The 21,229-nt window shown below is 45.1% G+C and overlaps 1 protein-coding gene across 3 annotated transcripts in view; it reads left to right on the top strand.

The window, feature by feature from the left end:
- Positions 1–8,719: 8,719 nt before the first annotated feature.
- The window catches only part of LOC149866550 (potassium voltage-gated channel subfamily A member 5-like), a 33,135-nt gene continuing 20,625 nt past the window's right edge, over positions 8,720–21,229 (top strand). For all 3 annotated transcript variants that reach the window (XM_090043882.1, XM_090043880.1, XM_090043883.1), the window contains exon 1: positions 8,720–12,082. In XM_090043882.1, the coding sequence (XP_089900008.1) occupies positions 8,834–10,606 (1,773 nt within the window). In that variant the 5' untranslated portion in view covers positions 8,720–8,833 and the 3' untranslated portion in view covers positions 10,607–12,082. The remainder of the gene's footprint in view (positions 12,083–21,229) is intronic.

Genomic DNA, 21,229 nt, shown 5'->3' with positions numbered 1-21,229 from the left:
GATTTCTTTAACAGTGTAACTATAACAATAAAACTTTGCCCGTCTGATCAATCCCCCTTTCTCTCTCTCTTTTTTTCTAATTGTGGAAGAATGTGGATTTTGTGGTATTTTAAAAAGTGAATTTGGGATGCTGCTTCAGCAATCTAGCTGACACAAAGGGCTAGTGTCCCCAGATACGGATTACTTGGGCCCCAGAAGCTCCTGAGGTCAAGTAACCCTGAGCTGCTGGCCAGGGCAGGTTTTTGTACTACAGGGGCCACGACAGGGCAGCTTTTTGTACTGCTGGGAACAGCACAGGTGCTGGCCCCAGGCTCTAGTTCCTCTGGCTGCAGAGCCAGGAGGAGCCAGGCAGGGTTATTTTGCCCCAAGTGGCACAATTTGCTCCACAGCAAAGTACATGTCTGAGCATGTGCACTGAGGCAAAAAGCTCAAATTTGTACAACTTGTATTTGAGCTGCTGCAAGTCCATGTGCTTGTGTGTGTGGATGCACCCAATGAAAGCACCCCTTTCCCCCCCTCCTCCCCCTCCCTCTCCTTACTTTAGTTTCTGTTTCCCTGCAGGCAAACCCAGCTTGCGCTTCAAAACTCTAAATGTTAAAAAAATTTTGAAATGTTTCAACTTGCCTCATTTCATTTCGAGGCTGTTTTGAAGCTCTGTGTTTTGTTTCAATTTTGCTGTTTCGAGCTCGAAACAAGTCAAAACAGCATCAAAATGAAACTGCTGGCGAAATTTCGCACAGTCCTATTCGTCAGCTTCATAGTAAAAGTATTGTGTAGATGCACCCGGTGTGTAGGAATCTCATTTTGCTACTGGTCACTACTCATACCACTATTGTCTGTTTAAAACAAAAAAACAAAAAAAAATGGAGATCATTTTCTATATGTGAAATGATGATAAACATGCATAGTAAACGTTGACCCAAATCCATTGGCTCTTGATTTATTCCAGATTGAGAGGAGAATCAAAGTCTTTTCTCTTTAACTTTTTTCTCTATTCATTATTCCTTGAAATTACATCAGGTTTTAAAAAAACAGAGAGAAATCTCATAAAATTATTGCAAAATCCTCCCATTTTTTTCAGCAAAATGAAATTAAAAAAAACGACAACTGAATTTTTATATAGTTTATAAGAGCAAGCAATGGCTTATTGGCTATAGCTTTTAACATCGTGGGGCTTCTATACTGTGTGAGGTTTCTAAATGCCAATACTACTACTACTACTACTACTACAGCAACAATCTACTCACTGTTTTTGATATGCTGTTAATACTGTGTGACTCAGGTGACCATTATTGCTTTCTGCTTAATGGCCTGATCCTGGATGATAAGGAATGATGATAAACATTTTTGTTTGCTTACAAATACTTTTGCTTAGGTACATGCATAAGTATTCCAATGAGGAACAAAAGTTGTGCAAACACTAGTGCAAACAAAACATAAATATGAGAATGGTTGTGCCAATATTGAAGGTGAAAAGGGCACAAACATGACTGAGCAGCTGTTCAGAATCTAATTCATGAACTGCTTTGTGCAGGACTCAACCAGTTCTGTATTTTTAAACTAGGAGATCAGAGTTGGCATTAACAGACTCAGGCATCCTGTTGATGGTAAAAGCAAAAATCTCACAGTAGAGGTTTATTCTTCATAGATAGATAAGTAGTACAAAATGTGATTTTTCCCCCCTCTAATATTATGTCCCTAGAGTTAAATATTGCATCCTAACAATGCACTCTAAGTAGCGAAGGATTAAAATGAAAAATTGCATGTCTAAATGATTCCTGGTTTCTGGCAGAGACCAAGGCCTTTAGAAAGAATGGGAAAATATCCTGTAACAACTGGCTTTGTAAAAGTCCAAAGCTGCTCCCACTACAGTCCGTGACGAGGCTTCCACAGACTTTAGTGAGCAGTGTGATGATTTTGAAACATAGCACATATGTCCTACATTCAAGACTGGGAAGCAAGACTACCTTCAGATAAAGGTTTTAATTTTGTTTGTTTTTAAAGAGGCAGCATGGTCAGGGAGCTAGGTCACCAATTTGGGTGTCTGAAAGCATGGGTGCGACCCTAAGCTCTGCTTCTGACTTTCTACACAATATTAGGTAGGTCATTTCATATATCTGTATCTCAATTTCCCCTTTACAAAATGTATACCTTCAAAAAATATTATACTCCCTGAATATTGAAAAGTACTGTACACTTATTAATAAGTGCCTGTATTCCTGAAGTGCTTGTCTCCAACTGCTTCTACCACCCCAGTCAGTGTAAATGTCAGGGTTTCAGTACCTCTGAAAAATCAGATGGCTTTCTTATCCCAAAAATCTAAATTTAGATGCATGCTAACACAAAGCAATTAAGTTTGGAAATGTTTGCCACAATGAACTGAAGTAGCCAGAGGGTTAGTTTGATAGCTGTATTCTCTCTTAAAGTGTAAAACAAATCCTTCTTTTTCTTGTTTTGTTAATAGGTGACAAAAAAGAACATGTTCCAAAGAATTTGTATTTATAATTGCAGGGAGATGCCATAGAGAGGAATACTCATTGGTTTTGTGGTAACTCTAGGCTATTCCCTTATCACACTGATGTATTTAATGTAGTATGTAGCGAAGCACATAGGAATGAATCTAAACAAGTTTCTGCATCTCATTTAGCAAAGAGAGAGCATGGTAGATTGTCACGTAAAATAAATAAAAAATCCAGTGGTGCAGAAATAAACACCTGTGAATCTTGCATTAAAATAGATTTGCCAGATACTATAGATAGAACAGTGTGAATTTACTGAATTCATTAATGAATTTATTTGTGGATTAGGCCTAGAGACAGAGAGGGGGAAGAGAGCTCCCATACAGATGTTTGCTGTGATTTGTCAATGGCCTGGTTCTTAATCCTTCTGAGCAGAAAATAAGTCTCTGCTCTAGGGTCTCCCTAAGGGACTATGGTAGTTAAAGCCAAAACTCTCTCTCTCTCTCTCTCTCTCTCTCTCTCTTTCTCTCTCTCCCCCTCTTCCCTTCCTCTTGCTTTCTCTGCCCTGAATCTTTACAATGCAGGATCAAGAGACCTGGGGGATTAACCAAGGGGAGGGCATAGATTCAATTTTAACCCTTTCAGCAGCTCCTCAGCTTCAAATGGCTTCTTTATGCAGTCATTGGGAGAGAAGGGAGGGGAAGAAGTCAGTCACTTCCTCTTAGAAGTTGAGCCTTACTTTGCAGCTGACCATACTGCAACTATCCCTTGCAGAGGGGACCCATTTTGCTACCTGATCCCTATTGTGGGTCATGTGCAGTGGGAAAGCTGGAGAAGCTAGAGGCTATGGGAGCTGTGAATCAGGGTCCCACTTTTATTTTGATGCTGCTAGAAGCAGTGTGATCTCTGGTGATGGTGGGGATCCACCAAAAGGAAGGGAATGGGGTAGGTGAGGGGGTGTCTGAGAGAAGCTAAAGATGTGGGGATGGTTCAGAGTCAGGAAAATATAAGGATGTGTGTCCAGTGTGTGTAGCTGATAGGTTTGCAGGCTTTGTTAGATCTTCCTTTAGAGAACAGAGCCATCATAATGATTTTGAAGGCCATGGGCACAGTGTTGATTGGTAGCGTCTGTGCATAACTTGCAAATTGGTGCATGAGCACATCTGGATATGTGTACAACTAGGCTTTTGAGTGTTTGCATGTCTGTGTGCTCATACTTTGGTTCTTTCTTCATTTTGCACCTCTGAACACACCTTGTTTCAGCATTGGCTGATGGGCATTGGCCTCCAGTTTCAAAAGGACCCCAGAGCACATCCAGATGAGTGCATATATGTATGGGCATACATTTGCTGTGACAAAAATAGTGGTGGCACAAATTTGTAGCACTTCTTTTTGCCACCATGGACACCCCTGCCTGTGGGGGTATGGCACAGGGCAAAATGCTTCACTTCCGGAGCTCCTCCTGGCTCCCAGTGTGCTGGAGGAGCCAGGGGACAACTAGAGGAGGGGAGCAGCAGTCAGAGCATCTCCCTGGAGGACCCAGCCTCTGTGTCTGCTGGCACATGCTCTTAAAGCATGCACTGTGCCACTTTTTTGCAGCAATTTTTTTGACACCGGGATCTCCAGGTATCAAATTTTGGCACTGTGCTGCAAATTAGCAGCATAGCAAATGATTACATGTGTGCCATGTGCTGTTTGCAGTGCCTCAGACAGCTTTGAGGTGCTACAGACCACATGTGCGTGCTCATCTGCAGGTGCCCTTGGAGTTGGGGCTTTGTGGGCTCTCACTTTAAACTAGCACAATTTAGAGGAGGTGGAGAGTGGCTAGTGGAGAGCCCTCTGGTTGTCAGGCACTATCACCATGGGCATGAACAACGTGTGCCCCTGGAGGCTATGGGGGCACAGTGAGCTCCTACAAGTGGCAGCAGTGGTGTTGGCAGCAGGATCACGGCTGTGGGGAGCTCCCACAGGCAGCTGTGGTGGGGGCGTGGTGAGTGCCTACAGGTCGTCAGTGACCACCCGCAGACGCCGCCGGCAGCATCAGCAGCAGCCAGCAGTGATCAGGTACTGCCCGCAGATGCCACCGGTGGTGTCAGTGGTGAGGGGGATGGGTGGGCAAGCATCAGTGGTGCTTTTTGAATGGGGCCAATCTCAGGGGGTGCATGTGCAGCGATGTGCACCCCCTACACGTTGCCACTGACCATGGAGAAAATCACAGGTTGGTAGGAAACGCCTGGGACGTGGGAAGTCCCCAGATCAGGCGCTGTTTCCTGCTGTCTACATTTAAGATTCTCCTGCCAAGAGAGCCCTCACCTCACAAACCAGAGGGCTGGGGAAGGCAAAGGGGAATGTTGCACTCTGATGCCAAGAAGAATAGGGATTTCCCTCTTAGCAGAGGAGAAGATCCTGTATTTCCCCACTGCCCCTTTTCTTAAGCCCTTGCTAGAATAATGAGCAGTAGCCAGAGTGGACATGCCTGCCTAAGAATCAAAGAAATCCCAATTACCATCCACCCTGCTCATCAGAGAGGACACGTCAGACAGACACCAGCTACCCCACCTGCTACTGCTGTGAGATAGGCACAGGAGTTGTACAGGGCCACCTCTGCAGAGGTGCACAGCTGGAAGCCTGACTGCTACAAAGGACTGTTTGGAAAACTTTGTGGGTTTGGGTAGCAGTGGGAGTTGGGTTTTTTGTTTGCATAGTTTCATAGTTGTGAGGGGCTGGAAGGGACCTTACAGATCATTGGGTCCAGCCCCCCTGCATCTTTTGTTTTGTTTTGGTTGGGGGGGAGGGCAGGGGCATATGGGAACAGGACAGTGAGATTTCTGCTTCCTACATTGTTGCTACTCTCCCATTCTGGGCCCTATCTGGAACAGGACTGACCCATCTTTCTGTGATACTCTCTGTCCCAGCATTCTGTAAGATTTCATTAGGGATAAAGTTTCTGGCCTTTCTAGGTGTGTACTAATACTCAGGAGGTGTGTCGTCCTGAGTCTGCAAGCAGATGGAAGTTATAGGGAAGGAGAGAGGAACAACACTCTTGTTCATTTCAGTAAGAGTTTGGACTCTGAGACCTACTGAAGAAGATGTACATGGCAGTGTAGGTAATAGCCTGTCTGGCTGTTAACTATTTTAGCTGAAACATCTAGCTACTCTGTGGAGTGCTTGAGTAGAATACCATTATTTCCCCTGAAGTCTCACCATCCTAAGAACCTAGGGTGGGGGCAGTGCACATCTTTGGTGAGGGTAATGGCCACGTATGTGAGCAGGGGACTCATTGGAGGCAGGGAACATCTCTTTCAGCATCCTCTCAAATTTCTCAGTGCAGCAAGGACTGGCAATGGAGCTGAAGGCTTTATTGAAGCATGTTGATACTTACTGAAAGCCCAGGCAGATGGCACTGGATAAAGAGAATGGTATGGGAAAGAAGCTAACGGAACAAATGTAGTGATGTGCTGCCAGCATTTCAACAAGGGACTCCTGAAAAATACTCTTCTTCACTTAATGATGCATATGACACTCCTTGGGATAAAACACTTACCGCCAACATATACATGTGGTTCATTGATTCCATGCTTTCCCCCACGTAAAAACATACCGATAGGCTGTGTTCAGGGAAAGCTGAGTTAAGCCCATATGTGTTTCGGGGAGAAAGGAATTGTGTGCGGAGAGTGTCTCTGGGGTGGAACATATGTAGATAGTTGTTTCAATGGTTTTGTGGATTAAGTGTGGGTATGCAGTACATGTTTAAAAGGGTGGAAGTTTTGTGACAGGTTGGCACGTAAATATGAATACCCAAAAACATTGAATATGGGTACCTATGAAGGCGTACCCCATACCATAGTGATGTGTACTGGGGGAAAGTGGAGGAGAAATTGTGGCCGTAGATGGGGTATATGCATTGCACTCGCACAGAGAAGTTCAAGGGTTCATGCATTTCCAGAAGTATTATGGGTTCACATATGTCCATGAATGGGTGAACTTGCTTGTGTGTATGTGGGTGGGTAGGTGTATTATGTGTGTGCCATGAGGTTGGAGGTCACAGTGGATGAATGCAAGCATGGCTCATGAGTATTTGTGAAAAAGTATGTGTGACTTTGTGAAGGGGCGAGATTCTGAAGTGGGAGTGGAAATTGTAGGTAGTGATGGTTGAATACCAGACCTCTCTTCCAGAGTGAAACTGTTTGCCTTATATCACCCTTTAGGGCTACCTCTGTGCTAACTAGTGGTGATATGTGGCTTTGAACTGGATTTTAAATCCTTTGAAGGGCAGAGGGTACCATTCTTGTGGATTGAAGTGCTATTCCACTGGTTTTACAGCTCTGTCTCATGGCCAGCTAAAGCGTAAATGCCACCCTGGGAAATAACACTACATTTGCAAGGTTGATATATTACCTGAAAAATATTGATGTTAAAAACAAAGGGCACAGTCTTGCAAACACACACATACTTCCGCTTATCTGAGTGCATAGTCCTACTGAAGTCGATGAGATTACTGGTGGAAGTAAAGTTATTTAGATTTGCACAGCTTGGTCCTGTGTTACAGCTGCATTATTTTACATGTCCCTGAGACTGTTTAGTCGTAGGAAGCAATTGGGAGAATATGACCTGTCAGTGGAAAATAATCAGTACTAACAACCATGTATTATAACTATGTTTTTCCTATTATAGAAACCTTTAAGATCTCGGGGCACATTTTGTGTATGCAGCTAATATTTTACATTAAGTGGAAATAATTCATGTGAAGCTTGATATATTCCTATGGCTGTAAAATAGTTTACCAAAGGGATTCAATATGAGTGTTGCTGTCATGATGAATCCTAGAGAAAGGCGGGGGGGAGGGGGATTTTTGCACTGTTGAAATAGTTTAATCTATTTTAAAAACCCAGAAATCCACAGGAATATTTTACTACAGCTAGAATATGCATTTTGTGTAATGTGGATTACATTATTCTTGCACGTTTATCACATTCCTGTGTAGCTCTTGTGCAAAACTGAAGATTGCAAACAAATACCACAGCATGGGTTGCCCTCCTTGCACTGTAAATGAAGAGACAATGGAGAGCAGACTCAGTTCACTTCCTCTCATAAATTTACATCCATTGATATTTTATAAAATACTGACATACATTAAGAATGTGCAGGCATACAAAACATGAATTACTGCTCCAGTAAGTTGAATGGCTACATATAGATGTATCCTAATGGAAGCTTTGGTTTTCTGTTTTGGGTCACTCTGTAACAAATACCAGCTACCACCTTTTTTTGGAGACTAAACCCAGCATAGCTCTCAAACAGCTTTTTCTTTGTCTCCAGCATGCTCAGAGTGGGCAACCCCTCCTCTCCTGGCAAAGCCCCATCAGGGTCCCTTGGGTGCACTATTCCTTTCCCTGATTATTATTTTCATTATTTGTAAGTGGGGTTTTATAGCAGGAGAGAGGGTGCGCAGCACTCCCTGCATAAAATCCCTTTAACAAATAATCCATGAATGGGGGCAGGCCATGTAATCCTTTGTTTCAGCCTGTTCTGGCTGGCTGTGTGGGCGTGTGTGGGGGTGTGTGTGTGTGTGAGAGCCAGAGCCAGGGAGTGCGTGTGTGTGTGTGCATGCATGCATGTGTGTGTGCGCCGGAGTGTGGATGTGAGCGCCAGAGCGAGTGTATGTGTGTGAGAGCCAGAGTGACTGTGTGTGAGCCAGTCAGAGCCAGAGCAAGTGTGTGAGTGTGCACCACAGCATGTATGCGAGAGCCAGAGCAAGTGTGTGTGTGAGAGAGAGAGAGACAGGGAAGGCTCTGCCTGCACCAGAGCACGACAGTCTTAATTATGTAACTTCACTTGCTCTTGTACCTCCCAAGGAGGGGACATGGACGAGACAGGAGGACTGTCAGCCTCCCTCTTTCTTTCCCCGTCGCCCCGCAGCCCTGCCCCAAGGCCCCAGAAGCCACAGGGGTTTCCCCCAGGTGTGAGGGAGGGGAAGGAGACTCTCCCAGGGGCCGGGCCGGGCCGGCTGGAGGGGGAGCTCGCCTCGGGGTGATGCCTGCCCCTTGCCCGCTGCCCAGAGCCGAGGCCCGTGCGAGCGGCGGAGCGGTGCCCGCGGAGAGCGCCGCCGGGGTGCACACTGCCATCCCGCGGGGGGCGGGGCGGGGCGGGGCGGGGCGGGGCTCGCCGGGCGGGAGGATGCGGTCGCCTGGTAACCGGCGCGGAGGCTGCGGGCTGGCGGCGCGGGGGAGCCGGGATCCTCTGTGACGTCACAGCGGGGGGCTTGACGCCGCGGGCTGCTCGGCTCGCGCGGGCGGGCGCTAGGGGCCGGCCGGGCAGGGCAGCCCGGGGCCGGGCGGCCGCAACATGCCCGCGCCCGCCTCCCGCGGCCGCCCATGGACCTGGCGCTGGTGAGCCTGGAGAACGGCGGCGCCACGGCCATCGGCGAGGATGCGGCGGGCCGCGCGGGGCGGCGGGGCGAGCTGCTGCTGCTGCACGGCCCCAGCCCCGCCGCCCCGGCGCGCCTCAGCCTGAGCGAGGGCAGCGCCAAGCCGCCGCCGCAGCTGCCACCCGCCGCCCGCAGCCGCAGCGGCAGCGTGCGCCGGGCGTCCGCTCCGCGGGCCATGGAGGAAGGCGGGCACCGGCTGGGCATGGCCATGGCAGCGGCGGCGGCGGCGGCGGCGGAGGAGGAGGAGGAGGGCGGCGGCGGGGCCGGCTTGCAGCAGCGGGTGCTGATCAACATCTCGGGGCTGCGCTTCGAGACGCAGCTGGGCACCCTGAGCCAGTTCCCGGACACGCTGCTGGGCGACCCGGCCAAGCGCATGCGGTACTTCGACCCGCTGCGCAACGAGTACTTCTTCGACCGCAACCGGCCCAGCTTCGACGGCATCCTCTACTACTACCAGTCCGGCGGGCGGCTGCGCCGGCCCGTCAATGTGTCCATCGACGTCTTCGCCGACGAGATCCGCTTCTACCAGCTGGGCCAGGAGGCCATGGAGCGCTTCCGCGAGGACGAGGGCTTCATCCAGGAGGAGGAGAAGCCCCTGCCGCGCAACGAGTTCCAGCGCCAGGTCTGGCTCATCTTCGAGTACCCCGAGAGCTCCAGCTCGGCGCGGGGCATCGCCATCGTCTCCGTGCTGGTCATCCTCATCTCCATCATCACCTTCTGCCTAGAGACCCTGCCCGAGTTCCGCGACGAGCGGGAGCTGCAGGTGCCCCTGCCCCCGCCCGCCAACGGCACCCCAGGCCGCGAGCCTGCGCCCGCCACACAGCCCCCCAGCGGCCTGTCGGACCCCTTTTTCATCGTTGAGACGACATGCGTGATCTGGTTCACCTTCGAGCTGCTGGTGCGCTTCTTCGCCTGCCCCAGCAAGCCCGAGTTCTCCAGAAACATCATGAACATCATCGACATTGTGGCCATCATCCCCTACTTCATCACGCTGGGCACCGAGCTGGCTCAAGAGCAGCCACAGCCCGGGACTCCCACCACCAGCAACGGGGGCCAGCAGCAAGCCATGTCGCTGGCCATCCTCCGTGTCATCCGCCTGGTCCGGGTCTTCCGGATCTTCAAGCTCTCCCGGCACTCCAAGGGGCTGCAGATTCTGGGGCAGACGCTGAAAGCCAGCATGAGGGAGCTGGGGCTCCTCATCTTCTTCCTCTTCATCGGGGTCATCCTTTTCTCCAGCGCTGTGTACTTTGCTGAGGCCGATGACCCTGACTCCCACTTCTCCAGCATCCCCGATGCATTCTGGTGGGCGGTGGTGACCATGACCACAGTGGGCTATGGGGACATGAGGCCCGTCACCGTTGGGGGCAAGATTGTGGGCTCCTTGTGCGCCATCGCTGGCGTGCTGACCATAGCCCTGCCCGTGCCTGTCATTGTGTCCAACTTCAACTACTTCTACCACCGGGAGACTGACCAAGAGGAACAGACCATCCTCAAAGATGAGGCCAGTGGTGCCCATGGCAGCTCGGCCGAGGGGGAGCTGAAAAGAACCGGCAGTAAAGACTCTCTGAGCAAATCTGTTGTGCACTTGGAAAACTGTGAAGGGATCAACAATGGCACCGGCTCCTTAGAGAAAGCTAATATCAAAGCTAAGAGCAACGTAGATCTCAGAAAATCGCTGTATGCGCTTTGCCTGGACACCAGTAGGGAAACAGACCTGTGAGAAAAGGCACGGAGTCGGGGTGCGGAGAGACAGCAGGGTTTGCTGGTATTGGAAACATTAATAATGTTGTTGTTGTTGTTGTTGTTGTAATTATAATTTTGGTACCAGTTAGTACATTAAGTTTGACTATATTTTATAATTGACCACTGGTCTCAACAGACCTCCAAGAATACATGTTTTTATGTTCTTTTTCCATGACACAAAGGGTCACCTATTTTTAAAATAGACTAAGTTACTCTCCATGATGCAGGAGCTGGTAAATTATTACAGTGCAAATGTAATTGGTAGACACTGATTTTAGCAAACAGTGGCTTTAAATGGGTCGCATAACCAATTCACTTGCTCAAAGTTTAGTATTAAAGGGTCGGAAAGGTGTGCTTGTGTATGGAGGGTGAATGGATTTTTCTTTTTGGTACTGTAGTTTCAAACTGAAATTATCTTGATATATTTTGTATCTGTATAACTGTATTTATGGGTGAAAGGAGATTATTTTTTCCTGTGAAACATGACTTCATTAAAGCACTAGAAATGTTAGCTATGATACATTATCAGATTTCTCCTTGTGATCAGTTCAGATCTGGTTATCTAGTTTGTGAAGTGAATTTGGTGCTTTTACCCCTACAACAGAAAACCTTGCTGTTGATAAGATGTTAGTTTCTTGTGAGCCTTAATTTATTAAATATTGTAGATATGTTTCTTTATAAATACTTTTATTAACAATCTCACTGTTTCACAATTTTGAATAATTCAATCCTGTGCTTTCTATCCCAGAAAAAAATATGCAGCTTATTTTTTTTTTTTTTGTAGTTTTCTACCATTGGTGCATTTGCAGGATTTTTTAAATATTGGGTTTTGTTTACTGTTACTATTTTTGATCCAAGTGCACAACAGATCAAAAACATTAAGGGGTGGGTGGTAATAACTTGAAAGCTACTTACTGGTGCAGTATCTGCAAAAGGTTTTGGTTTTTTATTTTATTTACACTCCAAATTCCTTTAAACACATGTATTGGTTACACTGCAGATCTGTGCTACTTTTGTAGACGGCTCACTGTTTTTAATTATTACATTTTGGAAAAGGATGGCACATAAAGAATCCGACATCACATGGCTTATAGCTTGGACTGAGATGGAAAGAATCATCTTTCACCAAAATGAGTTCTGTCTTCTTTTTTTTCCCTTTAATTTCAATACCAAACCTTTATAATGCTCTGGATTTTACAATTTACATATTCTTGAATGGCAAATGGAAAATTATCTTCATCTTGATAATATGGTACTGTACAGCAACTGTTGTGAAGACTGACATGAAGCTGCTTCATTACTTTTAAGTCTGCATTGTAAATTTTATTGCAAAGGATGCACCTTCTTGCAAATTCCTTTTGCATTCCTGAAGGATTGATGCCTTTACTATGAACAGTGGCACAACGAGAGTAGCAGATGATGGAAGAGAAGTCTTTGATTATCGACAGTCAAGGTTTGTTTTTATCAAAATTTATGATGCATTTAATATCTTATGCAAGAAAGTAAAATATATGCACAGAGATAAGCATTAAGCAGCCTCGCAAAATGGTCTTTTAAGATTCCAGACACAAACGTTTGGTCATCCATTCTTTACCATGATGATTAATGACAAGGGGAGAAAAAAAGAACAATATTTTTTTTCCTTCTCAGTTGAATAAAAATATACATGCCAGGTGAGAGGACTGATAAAAAGAAGCATGTCCAAGGGCCCAATCCAAAACTTGGGGGAAGGGGATGTAGGAATTTGCCTGCAAAAGGAAGGCAGAATTCTTTTTCATGTTAGGATTGAACATTTGTCCTCTAAATTTGGTGCGATGCTGCTGTATATTGACAAATAATTCATCATAGATGTGACAAATAAAGGGCCCGACCCTGATGCATTCATGTGACAGGCACATCCCTTGACCCCGCCATGCTTCCTTGGGAATTTGCCTCTGTAAAGAATGTAGGATTGGGCCTCAAGGAAGGTAGAATGTAAAGTCAAAGGACTGGGTAGTAGTGTAGTCTGCTAGTTGCAGGGTTTTTTTAAGTTCTGAACTCCCACCCCAACCTTATCAAGCTGCTTTTTGTCAGGCTAGTCCCTTTGGCTTCCACTAACCCCTTTTGACGCACCAGAATAAGAACTACTGCACAAAGTGAGGCTCAAAGGATCTGACTTACAACCATGTCTTCCTGTCACCGTTACCTTTGTCCTCCCTTCCTTACGTCGTCCATTGTTGATTGTCACACCATGGTCCTCTCTTAAATTAAACTGTAAGCTCTTCAGGGCAGGGATCATCATCATATTCGCACAGTTCCCTGGGAAACAATGGAGCCCTGATCCTCTGGGTGCTAGCAAAGTACAAGTAATACATACTAGTAACCACAGTCAATCGAGTAACACTGGTCGGGGTGGGAGGCGAATCAGACGTAATGAGTTGGGAAGTAGCAGAGGGCTCAGTCTTGAGAAGTGCTAAGTGCTCTTAACTCTAAATGAAGTCAGTTGGTCAAATTCCACCCTCAGTGACTGTACATGCCATGCTGTAACTGAGAGCACTATTTGCCCTAGAATGAGTTGCATGTACTTAGCACCCATCAAAGTCTAGATGCAAAGGAGTCTCTTCACAGCTGGTCAGAAATTACTCTTCCTCCTTTCAGCTTTGAAAATTCAAACAGGTAATTTGATGTGTTGTGTGTGTGTGGTGTTTGACTGTCTTATTTCTTCCATAATAAAAGGAAAGAAGTTTTAAATAAACAGAAAGGCAAAAATTCCTTCAGGTCCAACCACAAATGTTTGCTTGGTTTGGCTTCTTAAACCAATTGTCAGTCCTGCGTTTTGATCTCCAGTTTGGTATCTTCTTTCCTAATAGCAAAGGATTGGCTTTATAAAGACAGAGTTCCTGCAGTGTACTGACTAGTGGGATTTAAGAAAAGCTGAGGCTCCAGTTCAGCAAGAAAGAGTACGTTTAGCCTTAAGCCCATGCTGAAATCCACCCTTTTCAGCCAAGCATTTAAACATGTGCAACTACTCATGGGCTTAAAGCTAAGTGTGTACCTCAGCAAGGCTTTAGAGAATCAACAATTCTCATGGCCTTCAGTGTAAGGAATTAGATACATAGATGCCTTTACAGTGTTCGGCATATGCACTGTTGAGCCTGAAGTGACGTATGACATACCAGAATCAAAACAACAATTTCCTATTGTAGGATGATTGCCCAATTCTGCAGTCTTTGCTCATAAGCATCATTCATTACTCACAAAAATATTCACTGTGAGAGCAATAGTACTGGCCACACCTGCAAGGATGACTTATGTAAATAAGAGTTGGAAGCCTGGCCCTGTCTGTGAATATTTTTCAACAAATTTCCAAATGCAAGGGCCTGGTTCTGTTCCCATGTACTTTAGTGGCAAAACTGTTCACTGATTTCATTGTGGACAGGATCAGGCATTGGGTCCTAGCACCAGGGTTCGCAGGAAAAGAAGAGCCATGAGAATTGTCACAGAAGTGCTATTTTGCACCCTTTACTACAGCAAAGGAAGTGAGAGGAAAGGGAAGAAAGAGAATACTGATATGAGAGAGTTAATGTAAGTGACACACGAAGGGAGTTAATGTTTTTTTCTCTACTGTGACATTCCTTTCAGGAAGGAAATCTCTCCAAGCCAGTTTGATTTTATGTTAGCTGTCCTGGAATTTAAAACAACCTGAATTAAACCCTCTTTAGAAGAACCCAAGCCACTTAATGGAAGAGTTTATTAAAATAAATGAATGCAAGTTTGAAGAGCACACCGATTTCCTGTCAAGACTTTTGGACAGTGTTCTCATTATGCAGCCACTCATGTTGCTTTATTTCCCTGTAACTCAAACTCGTGATTGTTATTAATGATGTGTAATTTGGAACAGGATGGCACAGTGCATTTAGGATGCATTAGCCCTCCGTTTTTGAGATGCTGGATTGAGTCTTGTTTTGGGTCTCCACTGGTATGAGTTTGGCTTGCTCAGCCTCATCTCAGGGGACTTCCCTTCACATCATGTACAAGGTAAGACCGTCATGATAAAACTGATGAGATTGCAATTAGCAGCAAACACGCTTTATGGGCAATGGGTGCCAAATTCCTTTCCTACCTGCAAAAGGTGTAAAGAGAAAATGCTGAGTTAACAAAAATGTTTGTGGAGCAGGAAATTTTTTATTTAAGACACCATTACTTTTTTCTACACTGGGCTAGTGATGGTGCCTAAGTGCCTGTTGGCAGTGCCTGACACTGGCATGTAAATCAGGGTCCCTTTCACTGCAGTTTGCAAAGTATAATGATGAGGATACTCATCTTCCATGTTACTGTTTGCTGCTGCATGCTGACACCTAGCAGCAGCGGCAAGGCTGGGTTTGGTGGCTGTGCAGCCGCTGGCTTTAAGCCAATATTTGCACTTTGTGACCTCCCCAGTAGGGTCGCTGAGCACAGAAGGACAGTTAATGCTGCTTCAAGCGTCCTTAACAAATCCCACTTTGTGTTTTTTCCCCCGTTTATTTGTTCTGACTATGCTAAAGGAACATGATGCTTCCAGCGGCTGTTTCCTGATTTCTCACATTATTTCCCTTGGCAGTTCCCCATTTCCCTGTGTGGTCCCATGGCTTATGCCACACTGGTATACAGAGTGGGAACATTCTCGGGTGGCTTCCTTTCCTCATATTGATGCTTCCCTCTAAACTATTGAACAGCAGGGATGTTAGCTAGAGAGACAGCTCAGGATTTGGTTTACTCAGGGGAAAAAAATGCCTTGGTTTAGAACATGGTGATGATTTAACATTACAGCAACACTGCTCAGGAGTGATGAGTAACTATTCATCTGAAACAAGTAGGGATAGTTTGGTAAAATGTAATTAACTGCATTGAAATGTGGCTAGGATAGTAGAGTTGGTTTGACTATTTTTTATTTTAAAAATGAAGTGGGATCTTTACAGAGCTAGTCAGGACCTTGGTTTTATAATATATCCAAATTACAGAATGCCATAGTTTGGCTGAGTTAGTAATCTGTGCTCTGGAAAGACCTTTAGCTGTAATGAAAAGGATGACTGAGTTCAAGATTGAGGTGCTGTGGGGATAGTGTGAGGTTAAGCTTTAATAGGAACTGCTTGCTCTAAGGCTCACTCCTGCTACTGTGATTTGTCCTTCCTTCTATAAGCACTGACCTCCCCTCTTCAGTTAATTTAGCTATGACTATTTTTTAATCAAAAGTAGCAGATATTGCATAATGATAATTATTCTATTAAGCAGTATCTCATATTTTGCAATAAGCATGTAACATTAAAGCTAGTAAAACTTGCATTAACATTGATATTAGTACAACATTTCTCTCTTATCATATTGGCACATACTCACACCTCTGTCAAGTCCTTCAACTTCTCCAGTTCCAGCTGTTTTCACCTTAATTTAAGCTCTGGTCATGCAAGTGCTTGCCATGGAGCGTAGTGTTTGCTACGTGACTAGAGTGGGTCTGCTCATGGTAGTAGCAAACACCGTGCCTTCTCCAATAGGGGCCTGCAGGAAATCTCTCTCTCTGTCCTATAAGGCATCATGTGAAATACTGTATAAATAAACTGCCAATAATAAGCATAGCTATTGATAAATCTTCTAATAACGTTGTGCTATTACTAGTATTGCTGGTAATAATACTATTTATACTAGTATTAATAGTAATAATGCTGTGGCATTCATTGACACTGATTTATAAAGATAAATATGAACTTATTAAAAGGAGGGGAGAAAGCAGCATTTATATAGCATTAGTATTATTGCAATGCAAATTCTTTTTCCTGTAATCTAGTGTTCTTATTTCGTATACATCAGTTCCCACAAACCTATGTCTTACTTATTGATAATTATCTAGGGGAAACTATCCTAAATTAAAGAAAACAAAATAATATCACAGGCCAGATCCTTAGTTGTTACAAATTAGCATAGTTTCACTGAAATCAGCTCAGTAATACCAATTCCTGGTTTACAGCAGATTTTTGTACACAGTCAGCACTGCATAACTTAATCATTTCCCCATCATAAATGGAATGGACTTGATTTTGCATTCACCCCAGCTGTATACACCACATACTCATGCAGAGTTACACCCCAGTTACAAGAACATAAGTCAAATGACTGTCCAGACCTAATGTCAGTGCAAGGAATCCAGCTGTTGGAAGATGTGTCAATCTGCCTTCCAAAAGCATAATGCCAGTTTATGATTAAAGGTTTGTCCACCTTTGAATTTTATTCATGGACTGGATATCAAGTATGGATGTACCAATTTTGATTTTATTTACACCAACATGAATCCAAAGTAACTCCCCTGAAATCCATTGGGTATGATTGCGATCTCACTTCCATTGCTTTTGTAGATGTGTATAACTCCATTTGCTTGTCTGGTGTTACTCCACTTTTGCATCAGTTTAAGCAAGATCAAGATCAGGGAGGTGACTTCAGTGAAATTGTGTTACCTTGGATTTTAGTTGTGTGTGAGCCAAATTACAGCTAAGAAATTCCTTGCCTGGCAGGACACTAATCATCTTCCTTACTGAAAGAAGTATTATCTAAAGCATGTTTCTGTTTAAGGACTGGATTCACAGATAATCCAAATGATTACTGCACGACGGATTACCCTAGACAATGTTTACCAAAAAATGTCACATTATCACAATCACATTAAAGATCCCTCAACTTCTCTGCTATATCATCTGTCAACTCATGTTTACTATTACAGTGAGATTAGGTTTCCAAAGAAATCAATATGGGTTGTAGCATTTTATGACATGCATGCGAGCAAAGTGAAAGACATATAGCACTGCTGTGTTTTGACAGCAGTGTGCCACACAGAATGTCACTTGTTATCCTGTGGAAAGCATAGTCAGAACAGCAGGGACTAAACTCAGCTTTGTTTTACACTCTGCACTTTTGCTGATGATGTCCATTTGCCTCCACTGACATTTGCACCTCATGCTGCAAGCCCTTTCCATATTGTAAGTGCCTCAGACTTTGGTGGTCAACTTTTAACACTAACTTGTCTAAAAAAGTGAGGTACCTGATCTTTATCAACTTGAAAGCTCTTACCTTGCTGAAGCAATGAATTTGATGAGTGGCATGATAAAATTATTCTTTATTAACAGAACCATCCAGCTGCCTGACATAATAGATATGCTTAACATTGAGCATAACTAACATTTCTCCATTTTAGGTACACACTTTGTTAGGATTGATTGGCAGAGAAATGTGTGTTTCTGATGAGAGCACAATGGGATTTTGATGACATTGTGTTATACTTTATTCTTACTGATTTCTGGAGATTATTTTTCTCATTTTTCTTTTTCTTCAGTCTGTTTGGATCACTGGGTGGAGGTGGATTAAATAAATTTAGGTCTCCCTCAGCATCTCTCAGATCCTCTCCCAGCAACTAACTCCATTACTGTTTCTCTTACAGATTATTTGTTCATAGATGTTAGGTGCTGGAAAGGACCTCTTGAGATCATCAGGTCCAACCCCCCTGTGCTTGGGCAGGAAAGACTACTGGGGTCAGATGACCCCAGCAAGGTGAGCATCCAGACAGCAGTATATCCTTCCTTGTCCAACCTTCAAGAAACAGTAAAATGACAGACCTGCACATTCAGGTTTGCAATTTGCCAGCACTCAAATGTGATAGGGCTGGGTACAGTTTAAATCATGTGGAAAGAAGGCTAGGTAGTAGCACAGAAATGTGAGGTTCTGCTGCCTGATTGGAGCCAGGCCAAGGTGGAGACCTTTCATATGGTGTTTATGGCAGCATTTTAGTGGCAGTGCTCATAGTGAACCTCCAAACCTCCCAGATCTGGTGCAGAGTTCTCTTCGCCCACCCCAGAGTAGTCAGAATTAGTTAGATCATATTGTCCTTAATTCTCCTTGGCAAGTCCAGTGTTCCTTCCCTTCATCCAGCCAAAGCTTCATGCCACTAAAAACTGCATGTGATATCTTATGGACAGCTGAAAAGAGATTTGAATGACTTAAACAGCACAGACTTACAATTCTGTTTTCTCTTGTTTAAGTGACTTGAAAAATCTGAGGGGGTGTAATTGAGGGAAGGTTTTTAGTGTGAATTTTCAGTGAACTTTCTGAGGGTTTTTTGCTTTATAAAACACTGTAATTTTCAAGGCTGTGCTGCATAAAAGGGTTATTTAAAGACGAGAAACATTAAAGTGAAAATACTTATTATTATTATTACTGTTGTATTAATATGTAGTGAAATTGTGGAATGTTTTAATTAGTAAAAGGTATTTATTAGAGAACTGGTAATTTTTCCTTGGTCTTCCAAGATAATTCTGGAGAGTCCATGGTCAGCCTGAAAGGAGGTCTTTCAAACAAGGCAGTCTGGCAGGGAAACAGGAAACCTAGAATCCTAATGATTCTGCCACTACTTCATTGTGTGATTTTGACCAGGTCACTTTGAAATTCAGTCTCCATTTCCCTAGATCTAATGATTTGTTGTGTTTACCCAGCACAACAAAAGGTCCTATGCTTGGCATTTCCTCTTGATTAGTTCAAGTTGACTCCAAGGTGACTTTGGATGTTCCTTGTTCAGGGTGTTGGATGACTTGGATCCCACTTGGAGTTACCTAAGTCCCATGTACCATGTAGAGAGTGTAGGCAGCTATGGGTTCTCCACTCCACTCCACTCCAGGAACACGCAATTGAAATCTAGGCATTTGGATCCAGCCATATACCTCAAAGAAGTGTTGCAAGATATAACCATCTCACAGAGATTCATAGATGGTAGGGGCTGGAAGGGACCTCATGAGATCACCAGGTCCAGCCCTCCTGCACTTGGGCAGGAAAGACTGCTGGGATCAGATGACCCCAGCAAGGTGAGCGTCCAGTCATTTTTTAAAGATCTCCAGGGTAGGTGATTGTACAACTTCTGGTACAATGCTTGGATCAGGTAAACCTTTATGTAAGTGGAAAGGATTGTTATTAAATAGTCAAATGTTTATTATTATTATTTATTAGTAGTAATTATGTTTATTTTTAACTTACTCTGATAATTTTATCTCTCTGATTGTGTGTAATGCGGAGTTAATTTGACTGGATAGTAGAAAGGGCAGAGATATCTCAGATATTGGCATTACCTGAATCTCAGCCACCTCCATGTTACTGAATTAAAAACTTCTTAAAGCAAGCAGTGTAAGAAAGGTAATGGTTCATACACAGGATCTAGGTGAAGTGCAGTAGGAATGTGAAAAAAGCTAAAGTGTAGGAATAAACGTTCAAGGGTTTAGGGTACAGGGAAAAGTTGAACTGGAAGGTGTGTAAATTCCTTGTGTTTCAAAATGGAGCTTGCAGTGACTAGGGAGCAGTCTGGGTTCGGTTCCTATTGAGGAGCTGGAAATTGCACCAAGGAGAGGATCAGAACTCTTTAACATCCAGAGCCTGCCAAAAAAGGGCAATTTAAACCTGACTCAGCACTGGAGAAGTCCTGTCATGTTAACACAGCTCGCCTTTCCTTGGAGCCCACTGCTCACACAAAGGAACCAGAGTATGAATATAACTGTTGGGTTGGAGTGCAGTAAAAGCTTTTATCACATTGTCTCTATCAGCATGGCAGATTGTTTCCATTGATTGGCAGTGATTACAGTATTCAGGGTTACCATACGTCTGGGTTTTCCTGGACATGTCCTCTTTTTGGGGTCCTCTCATCTTTGGTGGGTTTTTTTTTAAATATCAACAACTTGCTCTGCTCAGCATTGAAGGTTTTTCCAATATTTCCTGGCTTGCTGTAGCAAGGAGCTGCTTGGAGCTGATGGGAGTGGGGGAAGGCCACTGGAGGCTGGGGGCATCACGTATATCTACACGTGCACACGCATGTGGCTGGCATACAGCCAGGCAGGGTGGTGGGAGCAGCCCCGGCAGCTGGATACAGGTAAATCTGTGGAAGTCAGGGGTTGGAAGGCCAGGGCTTGGGGACTCTGTGTGTGTGTGTGTGTGTGTGTGTGTGTGTGTGTGTGGTGGGTGCCTGCTGGTGCTGAGGGAAGCTGTCCGGGCTCTGGGGCTGCAGCATGGCAGAGGAGGTGGGCAAGGTGCCTGCCCCTCCAAAGGGGGGAAGAAGGAGCGGGGGGGTTGTGGGCATCACGGAGCTGTGTGGCTGGGCCAGTGACACTGGGGCTGGTGTCTGTGCTTGCAGGGGCAGGGCAGCTGGGAGATGCGGCAGGGCTGGGGGGAGCAGGGGCTACAGATTGGGAGTGAGGGGCACTGGCAGGGCTGTGGGGGCTGAGGCTTGGAAGTAAGGGGCACCAGGTGGGTGGGGGACTGTGGATCATGAGTGCAGGGCACAGGCAGTACTGGGGGGCTGCAGATCAGGGGTGAGGGGCACCAGCATGGTCTGGAGGGCAGGGTACTGTGGGTCAGGAGTGAGGGGCTGGGATGGGGGGTTATGGCTTGGGAGTGAGGGGCAGGGGTAGGGTACAGGCATATTTCTGTCTGCCCCACAATCATATTTACCCCCCCCCCCCCAGTCAGGTGTCTTCTTTTTTGAAACTGGAAATATGGTAACCCCAGATTACTACTGCAGAGATCATCACAGTTCTGGCTCTGTTTCCAACCATACCCATACACA

Source organism: Crocodylus siamensis, chromosome 4, assembly GCF_052110815.1.
Source record: "Crocodylus siamensis isolate JL-2025a chromosome 4, ASM5211081v1, whole genome shotgun sequence".
Lineage (NCBI taxonomy): Eukaryota > Metazoa > Chordata > Crocodylia > Crocodylidae > Crocodylus > Crocodylus siamensis.
The sequence above is the reverse complement of the archived record's forward strand: the minus strand, read 5'-3'. Positions and strand labels throughout refer to the sequence as shown.